This window comes from Lemur catta, chromosome 20 (genome assembly GCF_020740605.2).
Source record: "Lemur catta isolate mLemCat1 chromosome 20, mLemCat1.pri, whole genome shotgun sequence".
Classification (NCBI taxonomy): domain Eukaryota; kingdom Metazoa; phylum Chordata; class Mammalia; order Primates; family Lemuridae; genus Lemur; species Lemur catta.
Genome location: NC_059147.1, coordinates 29,844,325 through 29,856,472, shown reverse-complemented (window position 1 = coordinate 29,856,472; position 12,148 = coordinate 29,844,325). Strand labels below are relative to the sequence as shown.

At 56.7% G+C, this 12,148-nt stretch overlaps 1 protein-coding gene across 7 annotated transcripts in view; it reads right to left on the bottom strand.

The window, feature by feature from the left end:
* KIFC3 (kinesin family member C3) overlaps positions 1-7,488 on the bottom strand; it is a 34,383-nt gene extending 26,895 nt beyond the window's left edge. For 2 of the 7 annotated variants that reach the window (XM_045533615.1, XM_045533614.1), the window contains exons 1-2: positions 3,392-3,609; positions 470-612 (exon numbers count right to left, since the gene is read on the bottom strand). In XM_045533615.1, the coding sequence (XP_045389571.1) occupies positions 470-612; positions 3,392-3,563 (315 nt within the window). In that variant the 5' untranslated portion in view covers positions 3,564-3,609. Of the gene's footprint in view, positions 1-469; positions 613-3,063; positions 3,176-3,391; positions 3,686-4,203; positions 4,285-7,368 lie in introns of those variants that run through there. The other 5 variants (XM_045533616.1, XM_045533617.1, XM_045533618.1 and 2 more) reach the window with 5 other exon arrangements.
* Between the last annotated feature and the right edge of the window lie 4,660 nt (positions 7,489-12,148).

Here is a 12,148-nt window from a genome sequence, read left to right as displayed (position 1 = left end):
ATATACATAGGTATGTAAAGTTTGTCTTTTCAAAGTCACTTGGTGATAACGACAAGGGCAAGGAACCCGAGTTTTGGTGAAGGCCCCTGCGCAGCTTTGGATTCTCACTTCCAACAGGGCAACACGAGTACTGTCCCCCTCAGACTCACACGCCTGACGGGGAATGAACAGCTATCCAAAACCTGACTGTTTTCTCAATGCCGTCTCTGGGCTCAGCTCATCCCAGACAAGGCCCCACACTTCCCATTTCGACACCTCAGCCAGGGCGTCGCTGCAAAGCTTCTGTCACCTCCTGTAAGATTCCCCCCCCTCCCAGATAACGTAACAAAGCAAACTGCTCCATCCACAGGGGCTCGTGGGTGGGATGGGCTGCGAGGGGCTTGGCAGAGAGGCACAAGGTGGGTCCCCAGCTCCCCCTCGGCACCTCCTTCCCCCAGGAGGCTGGCGGGAACCGAGGTACAGTGCTTACCTGCACGGTCAGGTAGAGCCCGTGAGGGCTCCCGGGGCCAGTCCAGTCCACACTAAGGGCTCGGCACTGAGCCAGGGCTGGGCGAACTGTACTTCGGGCACTAGATTCCTCGTCACCGCAGACTGGGGTGTCTTTTCCACGCCCTGCACCGGAACAGAGCAATAGGTAAGACTTGTGGGCTGCTGGCTGAAGACGACTGGCCGGGGACCACTGGCCAGGGCTGAGGCTGAGCTCAGCCATCACACGCTCCCGGCTGGCCCAGGCAGGACCAGGAGGGACTCACATGCCCTCACACGCTTGCCCTACGCTCGGAGGGGAAGGCCTGGCACGTGGCAGGGGCTACACTCCTTCCTTACCAAAAGCCCTTCTTTTCCAGAAGGGGCCCAGGACCCCACCAGGGGCTCCCCGCCCCCCACAGTGGCTTTGGGGGCTGGCACTTGCTCGATAGAGCGGCAGAAGGAAGCCCATGCCAACTGGCCTGCGCAACACTTCGAGGAGGTGCACCGGGGCTGCGGCTTCATTACCCCGGCTGCCTCTAGGTGGCAATTTCTCCCCTGCCTTCATTAAGACCAAACCCATGCAGGGCGGCCAGTCTCTGCTGTCTCCGAAGGCATATTCCAAACAGCTAAAGCACATCCCCTCATGCCTCTGACACACCACCTCCCCCTGTGTCGGGGAGAAGGTGGACCCCGGCATGAACGCCCCCTCCACCCCCTGCCGCAGCCTGCAGAGCCGCATGGGGGACACGGGCGCACAAGGGCAAACTGCAGAGGGACAAATCAATATCCTGAGAGCCAGCCACTGCGCCAAGTGCTTTCTGGGCCCTACAGCCCTTCCTGATCCTCAGTTTACTTGTCAGTAAAACGGGGATAACAAACCAACCTTACGGCCCTGTGGTGAAGATGAAATGACATGAGACATATAAAGTGCCCACACAGTGCCAGGCACCCAGAAAGTACCCACAGTACAGGCCATTAGGACCACAGCTGCAATCAGCTCCTCACAGCCGCCCGGGGAGCAGAGAGCCACAAGGCAGGTCCCTGCCTCTCCCCCGGTGCGTCCTGACAGGCAAAGCACTGGAAGCCCAGAAGCATTAACAACATGTCCAGGGTCACATGGAGCCCGTATTCAAAGCCCACGTGCTAACTAACCCTCTGCCAGCCTACCCCTCTCCGGGTGGCAGTAAGGGAGTTGGGAGGGGGTGCTCAGAGGGGCCCAGGGGCAGCTGAGTTGGCAGAGACCCCACTCAGGGGCAGGTACTGTCCTTGTGTGTCACATACAGAATTTCATCTGACCTCTATCTTACGTGGATAAAAGTCTGTATGGTCATGTAATCTTTATAATACTGATTTAATAGGCTGGGCATGGTGTCTCACGCCTGTAATCCTAGCATTTTAGGAGGCCGAGGCTGGAGGATCATTTGGAGCCAGGAGTTCCAGACCAGCCTGAGCAAGAGTGACGCCCCATATCTACAAAAAATAGAAAAATTAGCCAAGTGTGCTGGTGCACACCTCTAGTCCCAGCTACTGGGGAGGCTGAGGCAGGAGGATCACTTGAGCCCAGGAGTTTGAGATTGCAGTGAACTATGATGATGCCACTATACTCTAGCCCGGGTGACAGAATGCAACCCTCTCTCAAAAAAAGAAAAACTTCATTTAATAGACCTATATGCACACACACACATACACAAACACACAGGAATGGAAGCAACTATATTAAATGTTCAGTAACTAACTTAGGTGATTTTTTTTTATATTTCTCTGTGGTTTTTTGTTTTCCAAGGAAAAACAATGTCTTACTGGAAAAGCAATACTCACGTTACATTTGTAATCCTTAGGACAACCCTGTGGGGTACAGGCCACCCTCTGCCCCTTTCGTACAACAAGGTCTACCTGACCCAAAGCCCAGCCTTTTCCCAGGGGCCCCTGGGGCCCTCCCCGGCCAGGCTGTGCCGTTCGGGTGTAACCAGCTCCTGGCAACCACAGAGGCAGAGACCTCTGAAGGCATCGCCGTGGCTGCCACCGAGAGCCCAAGTGTGGTGGGAGAGAGGAAACAACCAGGCGCTTGCTGTGTGCCCTCTCTGGGCCTCAGTTTCCCCTTATGTACATCAAGGGGCTTGGACCCGATGGCCCAGAGGGACTGTGCCAGCTCTGACAGGCTGATGATCTAAGCCCCTTTCCCTGTAGGTCAGGAGCGACAGAGAGCAACTCCTGAAGGCACCTTGCCTGGAGAGCCCCCCCCCCACAGTACCAGGGTGACCTGCCCGCGCCAAGCTCAGGAAAGGGTGGTGGCTCCCAGCCCCCGCCAGGAATCAGAGCAGCCACTCGCTTCTTGAGTTCGCGGCACCGGGGGACGTGACCCAGAAAGGCAAGCTGGCGCTGACAGCTCCCCGGGGGACAAAGGGGGCCCAGACTGTGACACCCCTTCACAGCCCACCTGCTGCCGGGGGCTCTACAGAAGCACCCAAGATGGAGCACATGGCACCCAAGTCCCGCCAGCCGCGCTCCGAGCAACCTCGGCCGGCTCCGCACGCCGAGCCCAGGCGGGATCAAGTGTCAGTGGCGGCGTGGACGCCAGGCAGCCACTTCACCTACCTTGTTTACCAGCCTCGGGCAGAGACGGGCGAGCCCTTGCGTTGGGCCGAGGACCGGCGGCGGCAGCGCAGGGCTCGGACCGGCTGGGCAGGGCAGCGCCGCCGTCCCCGCGCTGCGGCCCGCGTTACACTTTAACCCGGCTCCCGGGCGCCTCCTTCCAGCCAGGGCGCGGGCAAGGAGCGCCCGCCCGGGCTCTGGGCCGCCGGTTACCCTGTAATTACCTGACAGCTCTGACCGGGTTTAGGAACCGGTGAGAAACCTCAGTCTCATCTCTGGGATCTGGAGGAAGGAAGGGAAATAAAGAGGCATTTTAAAAATGCGGACTCACCAGTTCTCAACCTCCCCGGGCCGGTGTGTGGGAAAGGGCGGGCGGCCGGGCTGGCTGGGGCTGGGGCGGGGCGAGCCATCCCCGGCGCGGGCTCCCCGGCCCGGCCCACTCTCCACAGGCCCCGCAGCGAGGGCGTGGCTCCCAGGTTCCACGTCCTGCGAGAGGGGACCATGGCCCGGGGCTCAGCAGCCTCCTCGGGGCGCCGGGCAGCCTGCGGAAAGAACAAGGGGAGACCAGCTTGAGGACACGACCGGCACCTCTGGGCAGAGCCGGCCATCCGGAAGGACACCCGTTACCCAAGGCTGCAGACCCCGCTGCAGTGGCCCCCAGGGACCCCTGGGCTCACAGGACGAGATGCGGCCTGTACCCATCTGATGGAGTTTGTCACCAAACAGGGAGGCCCGGAAGTGGGCAAGGAGCATGGCAGGTGTGTCTGCGGCGCCCTGCGGAGACCCCACACCTGAGCCTTCCCTCCCTGAGCCCGGCAGCACGAAGACACGCCGGGTCACAGCCCCACGGGGAGGAAGCGCCAGGAGTCGGCAGCATCTCGGTAAGTCTGAGCCTTTTTCTTCAAGACGTCTTATTTTCCTAATGGCACCTAACCACAGGCTTAACCCTTAGGCTTCAGGCTCCTCCACCAGCCCTGTCCGGCAAGCAGCCAAGGCCCTGAATACGAACATTTCACTCAGGGAGGGCCACAGCAAGTCCTCTGCGAGGCAGCCCACTCACATGCCAACTGGCCTGCACTCCGTGCCCAAGTGTTGAGATACACAGATTCAGCCAGCCTTCACTTAATAATTACATATAAATACCTGCTAGATGCCAGGCACCTGCCAGGGGACCTCTGTGGCCTCAAAGCTCCTGGCCAGAAGGGAGATAAAGACTTCAAAAACACCCTCACAATCTGAACAGGATTCAGGGAGGCGGGAGGTATGTGCCAGGTACCAGGTGGCACGGGGAATGGGGGGGACTGGTTGAGGATAGAAAGCCCCACAGGTCCCTCATGAACTGAACAAATGAATAGAGTTCAAGCATCCACTGCATAAGCCTTTACTGAGCACCTACTATGTGCAAAGCAGCCTTGAGAGCATTTAAGGTGATCAAACTACTGTCCCAGACTCACACAGGGATGTGCCATTTGCAGAAAAAGTGAAGTCAACTTGGAGAGGCAACGTGGGGTTTGCTCTTCGTTTTGACTGAGCTGAGGGCACCCGAGGGACTTCCTAGTGGAGCTACCTGGGCTGCAGACCCCTATCCCTGAGGGCAGGGCTCAGGGCAGCCAGCCTGGAGGTGCACCCAAACCCAGTATTCTGCAATGGCTTGTTGGGTGAACGTCCTGAAACACACACACACACACACACACACACACACACACACACAAGCTCGGATTAAAGCCCAGAAGAGAGGTCAGGGCTGGACACCAAGACTCAGAGGTAAATAGGGTCACCGATGCCACAGGTGGGGCATCAGCCACCAAAGGCTGAGCAAGAGGAGAGACAGCTAGGTGGGGACGGAGCTCGCTCTGGGGGTGGGAAGTTGGAGGTCAGAGGTGGCAGGCGTGCCAGGCACATGCAGAGTCCTCAGAAGTGGCCGGAGGGCGTGTGGGAAGGAGAGCACGGTCAGTTCCCAGCGAGCCATGCCACAGAGGCACGGACGGCTGGAAGAAGCTGCAACAGGCAGAAAGCCCTGGGGGCTCTCAGAGAGAGAAGCGTGGTGGGCAGACTTGGGGGGCTCAAGGAGTGGAGGAGGAGCTGGAGGAAGCAGCCACTTCCTTCTATTCGGGGAAGTTTGGCCAGGACTCTACGGGAGGATGTGGTGTTTCGAGCAGGGGAGAACGGCGCAGGGGAGACCGAGGGGCAGGAACGACTGAAGCATTAGGAATCTGCCATCTGACGTTTGCGGAGCCCAGCCCTGGAAGAGCGCCAGGCTCCTGGCCAGCGAGTCACAGTCTCTTCCTTCCTTGACTGAAAAAAGACAACTAAGAGAAGGAGGGGGCTCCTGGGTGCAGTCGTACTGGGAAGGGAACAGGAATGTGGGCCAAAGGACAGGGCAGAGGCTAATCCAAATACGCGGGCCGGCTCTGATGAAATTAAGATGGAGCAGTGTGGCATGGAGGAAACCAAGCGTCCTCGTCCCCAGCTTGTCTGGCACGGCACTGGACACACAACCAACCCCGCAGAGCAGCTGCCCAGCAGGCAAGGGAGGAGAGAGACAGGTCCGTCTGCTTGTCCAGGGGCTGGGAGGGTGGGATGGTGCAGGGCACCAAAAGCAAACTGCGAGGTGGAGGGAGAAGACTTTGAGGGAGGTCTGTTAAGTCTAAGGGGCAGGGACAAGAGGAGATAACACTTCTGTGACTCTCAGGAAGGGAAGTTGGGGAGGCAGCCAGGAAGATGTCAGGAAGAAAGAGGAAGGGTGTGTGCTAGATCCCAAAGAGGAAAAAGCAGCTGAATTTAGCAGCCAGCGGGGTGTGAGGTCAAAAGTATCAGTGAATCTCAAATAAGCCAAGAAGGAAGCACTGTCTTGCTCCTCATTTGCATGGGCATTTGATACCCAACCTAACGTCCTAGGACCTCTACCAACCTAGGATTCATGGGGTAGGGCAGAGGGACGGGCTCAGAAGCCTGCTGGTTCAGAACCTGGCTCTACTATCGACTAGATAGGTGACCTTAGGAGAATCGCTGTGCCTCATTATTTCCATCTACGAAATAGGGGAGAACTCCACCTTATGGGATTGGTGAAAAGATTAGACAATGCTCATCGTATAAAGCGTTCAGAATGATACTGGCACATAAAAAGAGCTCAAGAATTTTATTTTTCAGTGACTCCACTCCAGTGGTGGGTGAATGCAGAGGGGCTGGAGGAAGAGAGAGTATCTAGCTGTCTCTCCAGGTTTAGGCCCTGGGGGCAGAGCTGCAGCCCTCCCACCTGCCCGAGACCAGGGACATTGCAAAGCATGGGGCACAGACTTGAGGGCTGCCCAGAGCCTCCTGCTGGGGAGGGTTCGGTCCCCCTGGGAGAGCAGACAGAAGGTGGAGGAGGTTGGACAGGGGCTGGCATCTCCCTTGCGCATGGTCACACATCCTGGTTTTTCCAGAGCAAACCAGATTTCAAATCCTCCGCCCCCTGGTGCCATATGAACAGCAGAACTCACCACCCTGTGCCCCTAAAGTTCAGTCACTGCAAACACAGGGCCCCATTCTGGAGCTGCATTCCTAGCAAATGACTTTCCCTGACCAAGGAGATGGCAACTGTCTCAAGGGCATGGGGAGTCCCTACAGACAGAGGGAAAGCCAGGGCAGGTGAAAGGCCACGGGTGGCCACAACCCCCAACCCTGAGACACATGTGTCGGGGGGTGGAGGTGAGGAGTGACAAATGGTACTGGAGAATTGAAATACAGCTTCCTCTTTAAAATCTCCCAGGACCAGGCCCTCCACTGCGCCAGCCAGAGTTCTGCTACTGGCAATGTGGGCTTGGAGGGGGTGGCTTCCGGGTTCACCCTCCCTGCTGAGACCCCCCAGCTACGGCTGTCAACGGCCCGATTCCTCACCGGCCAAGGCCCTCCCTCCTAACCTCGGGGCTGGCACAGTCCACCCCTGGCCCTGCCAAGCGTAAGGCGAATTGCCCAAGGGACGTGGCGGAAGGAACCGGCCTTCAAGGGAGCCCCGAGGGCGGGGAGACCCCGGCAAGGAGAGGGGCGGCGCTGACACTCGCGGTGGGCTCCGTGCTCCCCCGGAACCGGTCCGAGGCTGCTCCGATCCCACAGGACACGCCGCCCCCGCCTGGCTCTCGGGGCGAACGCTGCACCCGGGGCCTCGCAGGCAGGGCGGGTCTCGGGCCGGCGCTCCCCGCGCCCCCCGCGGGTCCGGGCAGGCGGGTCCCACGGGCAGGGCCGCGCGGACACAGCGCCCCGAGCGGGCCAGGCGGGGCCCGAGCGCCCGGCCGCCCCCAGCCCACCCGGCCCCGACTCCGGACTCACCGGCCTGGCGGACGCAGGATCCCGGCGTCGCCGCAGCGCCCGGCCCGCCGGGGGGAGGCAGCTCCACGCCGCCGCCGCCGCCGCCTCTGCCCGCTCCGCCCCTCCCGCACACTTTCCACAGGAAATGATTAACTCGGGCCGCGGCGCGTTCCCATGGCAACCGGCTCCGACCCCGGCGGGGGGCGGCGTGCGTGCCGCTTCCACGCGCACGCGCCGGCCAGGGCACGCGCCCCCCGCACACCCGCACGCTCACACTCCCGCGCGGGGCCTCCGCGCGCCCCGCACACGCCGGTGCACACGCACCGAGGCACGTGCTCGTGCGTTCCCAACCGGGCTCTCACTCTACTCCACGCCCGCACCCAGGCTCGCACACACGGTGGCACACACAGCCCCGCGCCAGGGGGCCGCGCGTACTTCTGCACAACCTCAAACCGCAGTGCAAAACTTTCACGTGCGGGAGCGACACACGTACACTTCTCACTCGGGCTCCCACATTGCCTGTGCATTTCCCCCCATTCCAGCACAATCACACACCCACTCTTACACACGACATGGGGCACGCACACACCTTCCCGTGTCCCCACGCGCGCTTGGTGCAGGCACATGCTCTTGCTCGTCTGGCACCAGCCGTAAGCCAGGCTGCTCCCCCAGCCACAGCCCCTCTGCCCCGACCCCCAGCCCACCCCTGCAAATGAATATCTCCAGAACAGAAAAGCTGGTTGGGGTCTTTTAAGGTAAAATATTGTTTCAAGCTCCAGTTAAAACGCCGGTAGTGCCGCAGCTCCCAGCCTAGCCCCAAAGGCCACCTCACACAGCCCAGAGCCTCAGCAGCAGCTGGGGGACGCCAGGGCCGGCGAGCAGGAGAGACAGCTGACCGGAGGAGCCACTGTGTTCTTTGTCTCCCAAACAGAGGCGGCATTTTATTCCAGAGCCAGCAGCAATATCCACCCCCCCAATACACACACACACACACACACACACACACACACACACACACACACACGGTGCCAAAGAGGAGAAAGAAAGCCGCTCAGGACCCAAAAATGACCTGTGGGATGGGCACTCTGCCCCTTTCTGCTTGGCTGGGGATGGCCCAGGGGGAGGAGCCCAGAGAGGACTGGAGCGGGGTCTCCAGGTCCAGGTGGGCTCTGTCTCCTGCAGCTGCCTGGGCACTGGGCTGGCAGTCAAGAATCCTGACCAGGGACAGAGCCAAGGGCCTGGGCCTCAGATTGTCCTGGATGTCAGACCAGGACACTCACAGTCCCCCAGCTGGAAGTGGACTTGTGCGTGTTTATTTTCTAACTGAGATTCCTGAGTGAAGGCCCAGTAGAGAGTAAATGTCACTCTCCTGGACCCGTTCCCTGGAGAGTCAGATTTCTAGCCAAGAACCCAGAGAACCCTCCCAATGAGAGACAAAGCCTCACTTTGAGAGACACCTTCTCTGAATCCTCCCGCCTCTGCCCCCCAAACAGCAGTGGTTGGATGAAGGTGAAATTTCTCTAGATTTCTGACCATGTATCTCCCTTTGACAGTCTCTGTTAGTTGATGGGAGGGGTGGGGGTGGGCAGCGTGCCTGTCCTTACGTCCTGGTATAAAACCAGAGGACTTGTCTTACTCGGGAGTTGGTACATTGACAGTAACTCTGCAGGTTCCTTCCGACAAAGCCAAAGCTACATTTTAAAATAATAACATTTATTGTGCTTTTTCTCTGATTATAAAAGTAATAGATGTTCATTGTAACCATAATCCCACCCACTGGAGATAAATACTACCAACACTTTTATACAATCTTTTTTTGTGTGCACATAATAGATACCATTTATTCAAAGCTAACACTGTGCCAACCACTGCACTAATCTCTTTATAAACAAATCCCAACCCTGAACATCCTATGAGGTGGGCACCATCATATCAGGAGAGGAAACTGAGCCTCAGGAAGTTCCTTCACAGACCTAGTGTGTGCTGGAGCTGAGCTCTGAGTCAAGTGGGTGTGTGTGTACACAAACATACAATACTGTCATATCTACGTAGGCATAGAGTTTATTAAGATCAAAGCACCAGTAAAGGGAAAAGAAATATTGAGGTGTTAAGGAGGAAGCATTTTTGGAATTCTAGCTAAACTCTGACATGAAATGTACAAGTTAATTATTTCATGATTGTTGGAATTTAAGAATGCACAGTGTCACCAGGAACTACATACTGACTCCAAGGTCATTTCTATGCCACAAACTTCACTCATGGTTTTACGCAGAGGCGGCTACCTCTCCTCTGGCCACAGGGAAGGTGGAGGATTTGCTGACACCTGGCCATGCCAGCACTGAGGTCCCGAACCTGTGAGTGAGGACTCAAGTTCGGCCTTTGGCCTTGATCCTTCCTGCCCACTTCTGGCAGAGGCATAGCTAGTGAGGGAGGGCCAGATGAAAAGCAGTGGGCAGCACACTGCAAATCCACACCCACATCCACCCTGCCCCCAGGCAGGGGTCAGTAGTGTCATCTTTGAGTTCAAAGGGCCTGAAACCCCTCACCTCTCAGGCAGCCATCAGAGGAGTACCCAACAGCCCTGAGAGTTCTTCTCCCCAAAGGGAAGGAAAGAGGGGAGAGGAAAAGCCAGATTGTGTTTGATCTGATTCTCATAGCAACCCAACTTAAAGCACAGATAAGATTTACATGATTTTCCAGTTTTCACATTTAACTTGAGATCCAATCTCCTCCAGACCTTTGCAAATGTTGTCCTCCCTGCCCCGAAGGCCTTTCTCCTCCACTCCACCTGCCTCCACTAACCTTTACCTGGCCAATTCCTGCTCCACCCTCCTTTAAGTTTAGGGGTCACTTTCCTTGACCCTCCCAGGTACCGGCAGGCGGCTCACCTCAGCCCCTGCGGCATCTCTCCCACTGGATTATACCGGCTTTTCTGTCTGCACCATCTGCTTCTTGAGGGCAGGGCCCTTTCCTGACTTGCTCTCAGGGAAAGCCTCAGCGGACCCTAACTCATGACCTGGTATCACGACATGTGCATAGAACAAACCCACAAACCACGGAGCATTCAGGGGGGGAGAACAGAGAACGTGAAACACGTCCAAACAGACTTTCCTCCCATGTCAAGTAGTGATAATTCTTACCAAAAGGATCGTTAGCATTTATTTTAATTTGGTCAGTGAGGAGTACACTGCAGCTGTGAAAAAGGTGTGTCCCCTCATGATTCTGGGTTCCAGACAGTTTCTTGAAGTTAGAGAACATCATTCTGGAATTAAGAGTTGCATGAACTGCTGTCTTGAACCCACACTTTCCAATACGGCTGCAATCATTTGTCAGGGACACTGCAGGAAGAGCTGCAGGGGAACCCCAGGAGGAGAAGGGCCAGGCTCTGCACCCAGCCCCACGAACATGAGTCTGATTCCCAGCTTTGTCCCTTGCCAGCTGCAGGACTTGGGCACATCACTCGACCCCTGAGCATGTTAGCGGGAATGGCACAAGGCTCACCCCTGCTAGCGCCTAAGCGCTAGGTCAGGGGGTGGTTTTGGCTACCCTTGGCGGGACTGTAAATTGCTTGCACCCCCCCCCCACCCCGTGTGCTCTAGACTCAGCTCCAGCAGCTCGATCAATATTTGAACAAATGGTACCGTCCGCACTGTTTTCCCCATCCCCCTCCTGCTGCCTGTGTCCCTTCCTTTCTAAAAGCTGTGTTAATAAGAGGAAACAATTCTCCCATTTTCAGAGGTCCCTGCAAAGAACCAAGGCAACCTCCCCCTACCGCCCCCGCCGCCTGAATAAAACCACCTTGCTTTCAAATATCCAGACGATGGGGGAGACTGGACTCAAGAGAGCTGCCCTAACTCTCAGGTGAGGGCAACCTAAAACCTCCTTATGATCCGGGGAAGAATTTCACAGATTCCCTCCCTCCTGGCACTCCAAGGTTGAAAGCAAAGACAGAGGCCTTTTTTTTTACTTTATCATTTCCTCTAGTCTGAAAAAATGAGAGGAATGCAAACACTGAGGAGATAATGTACTTAAGCACCAGGTAATAAAAAGATTTAGCAAGAATGGCCCTGCCAGAAGCCCGGCCAGATAAGCTCCGCCCCCCCCCTCTGACTCACGGGTCCTCCCACCGCCACCCAAACACTCCCTGGCCTCACTTCTGCTCCTAAATCGTTCTATCTTCTGGTTCTAAGCCAAAACATGCATTATTAACGCTGTTCCTACTTTTTCCCCATTTCCTCATTCATTTCTCTCCATCTGCTACAGATTCTAGGTGGTGGTTTTTTTTTTTTTGTTTTTGTTTTTAAGACAGTGGCTCCTTCTGCCAACTGGGCTAGAGTGCCGTGGGGTCAGCCTAGCTCACAGCAACCTCAAACTCCTGAGCTTAAGCGATCCTCCTGCCTCAGCCTCCCAAGTAGCTGGGACTACAGGCGCATGCCACCATGCCCGGTAGTTTTTCTATTTTTAGTAGAGACGGGGTCTCGCTCTTGCTCAGGCTGCTCTCGAACTCCTGAGCTCAAGTTATCCTCCTGTATCAGCCTCCCAGAGTGTTAGGATTACAGGTGTAAACCACCGTGCCCGGCCTGTTTTTGTTGTTTTAAAACTTTACATTTTTTTCTGCACACATGTAATAGAAAACCAAGAGAGAGGGTAAAAACCCCAAATCCCAAATCCCACCACCCTAGTCTATTGTCATTGGCCCAGACTATTCTTTCTGGTAGCTTGAGCAGACATCATTTCTGTATTAAGGAGAGACAGTATAGAGTAAGGGTTAAAAGTAGGTTTGGGGCCAGGCAGACCTGGG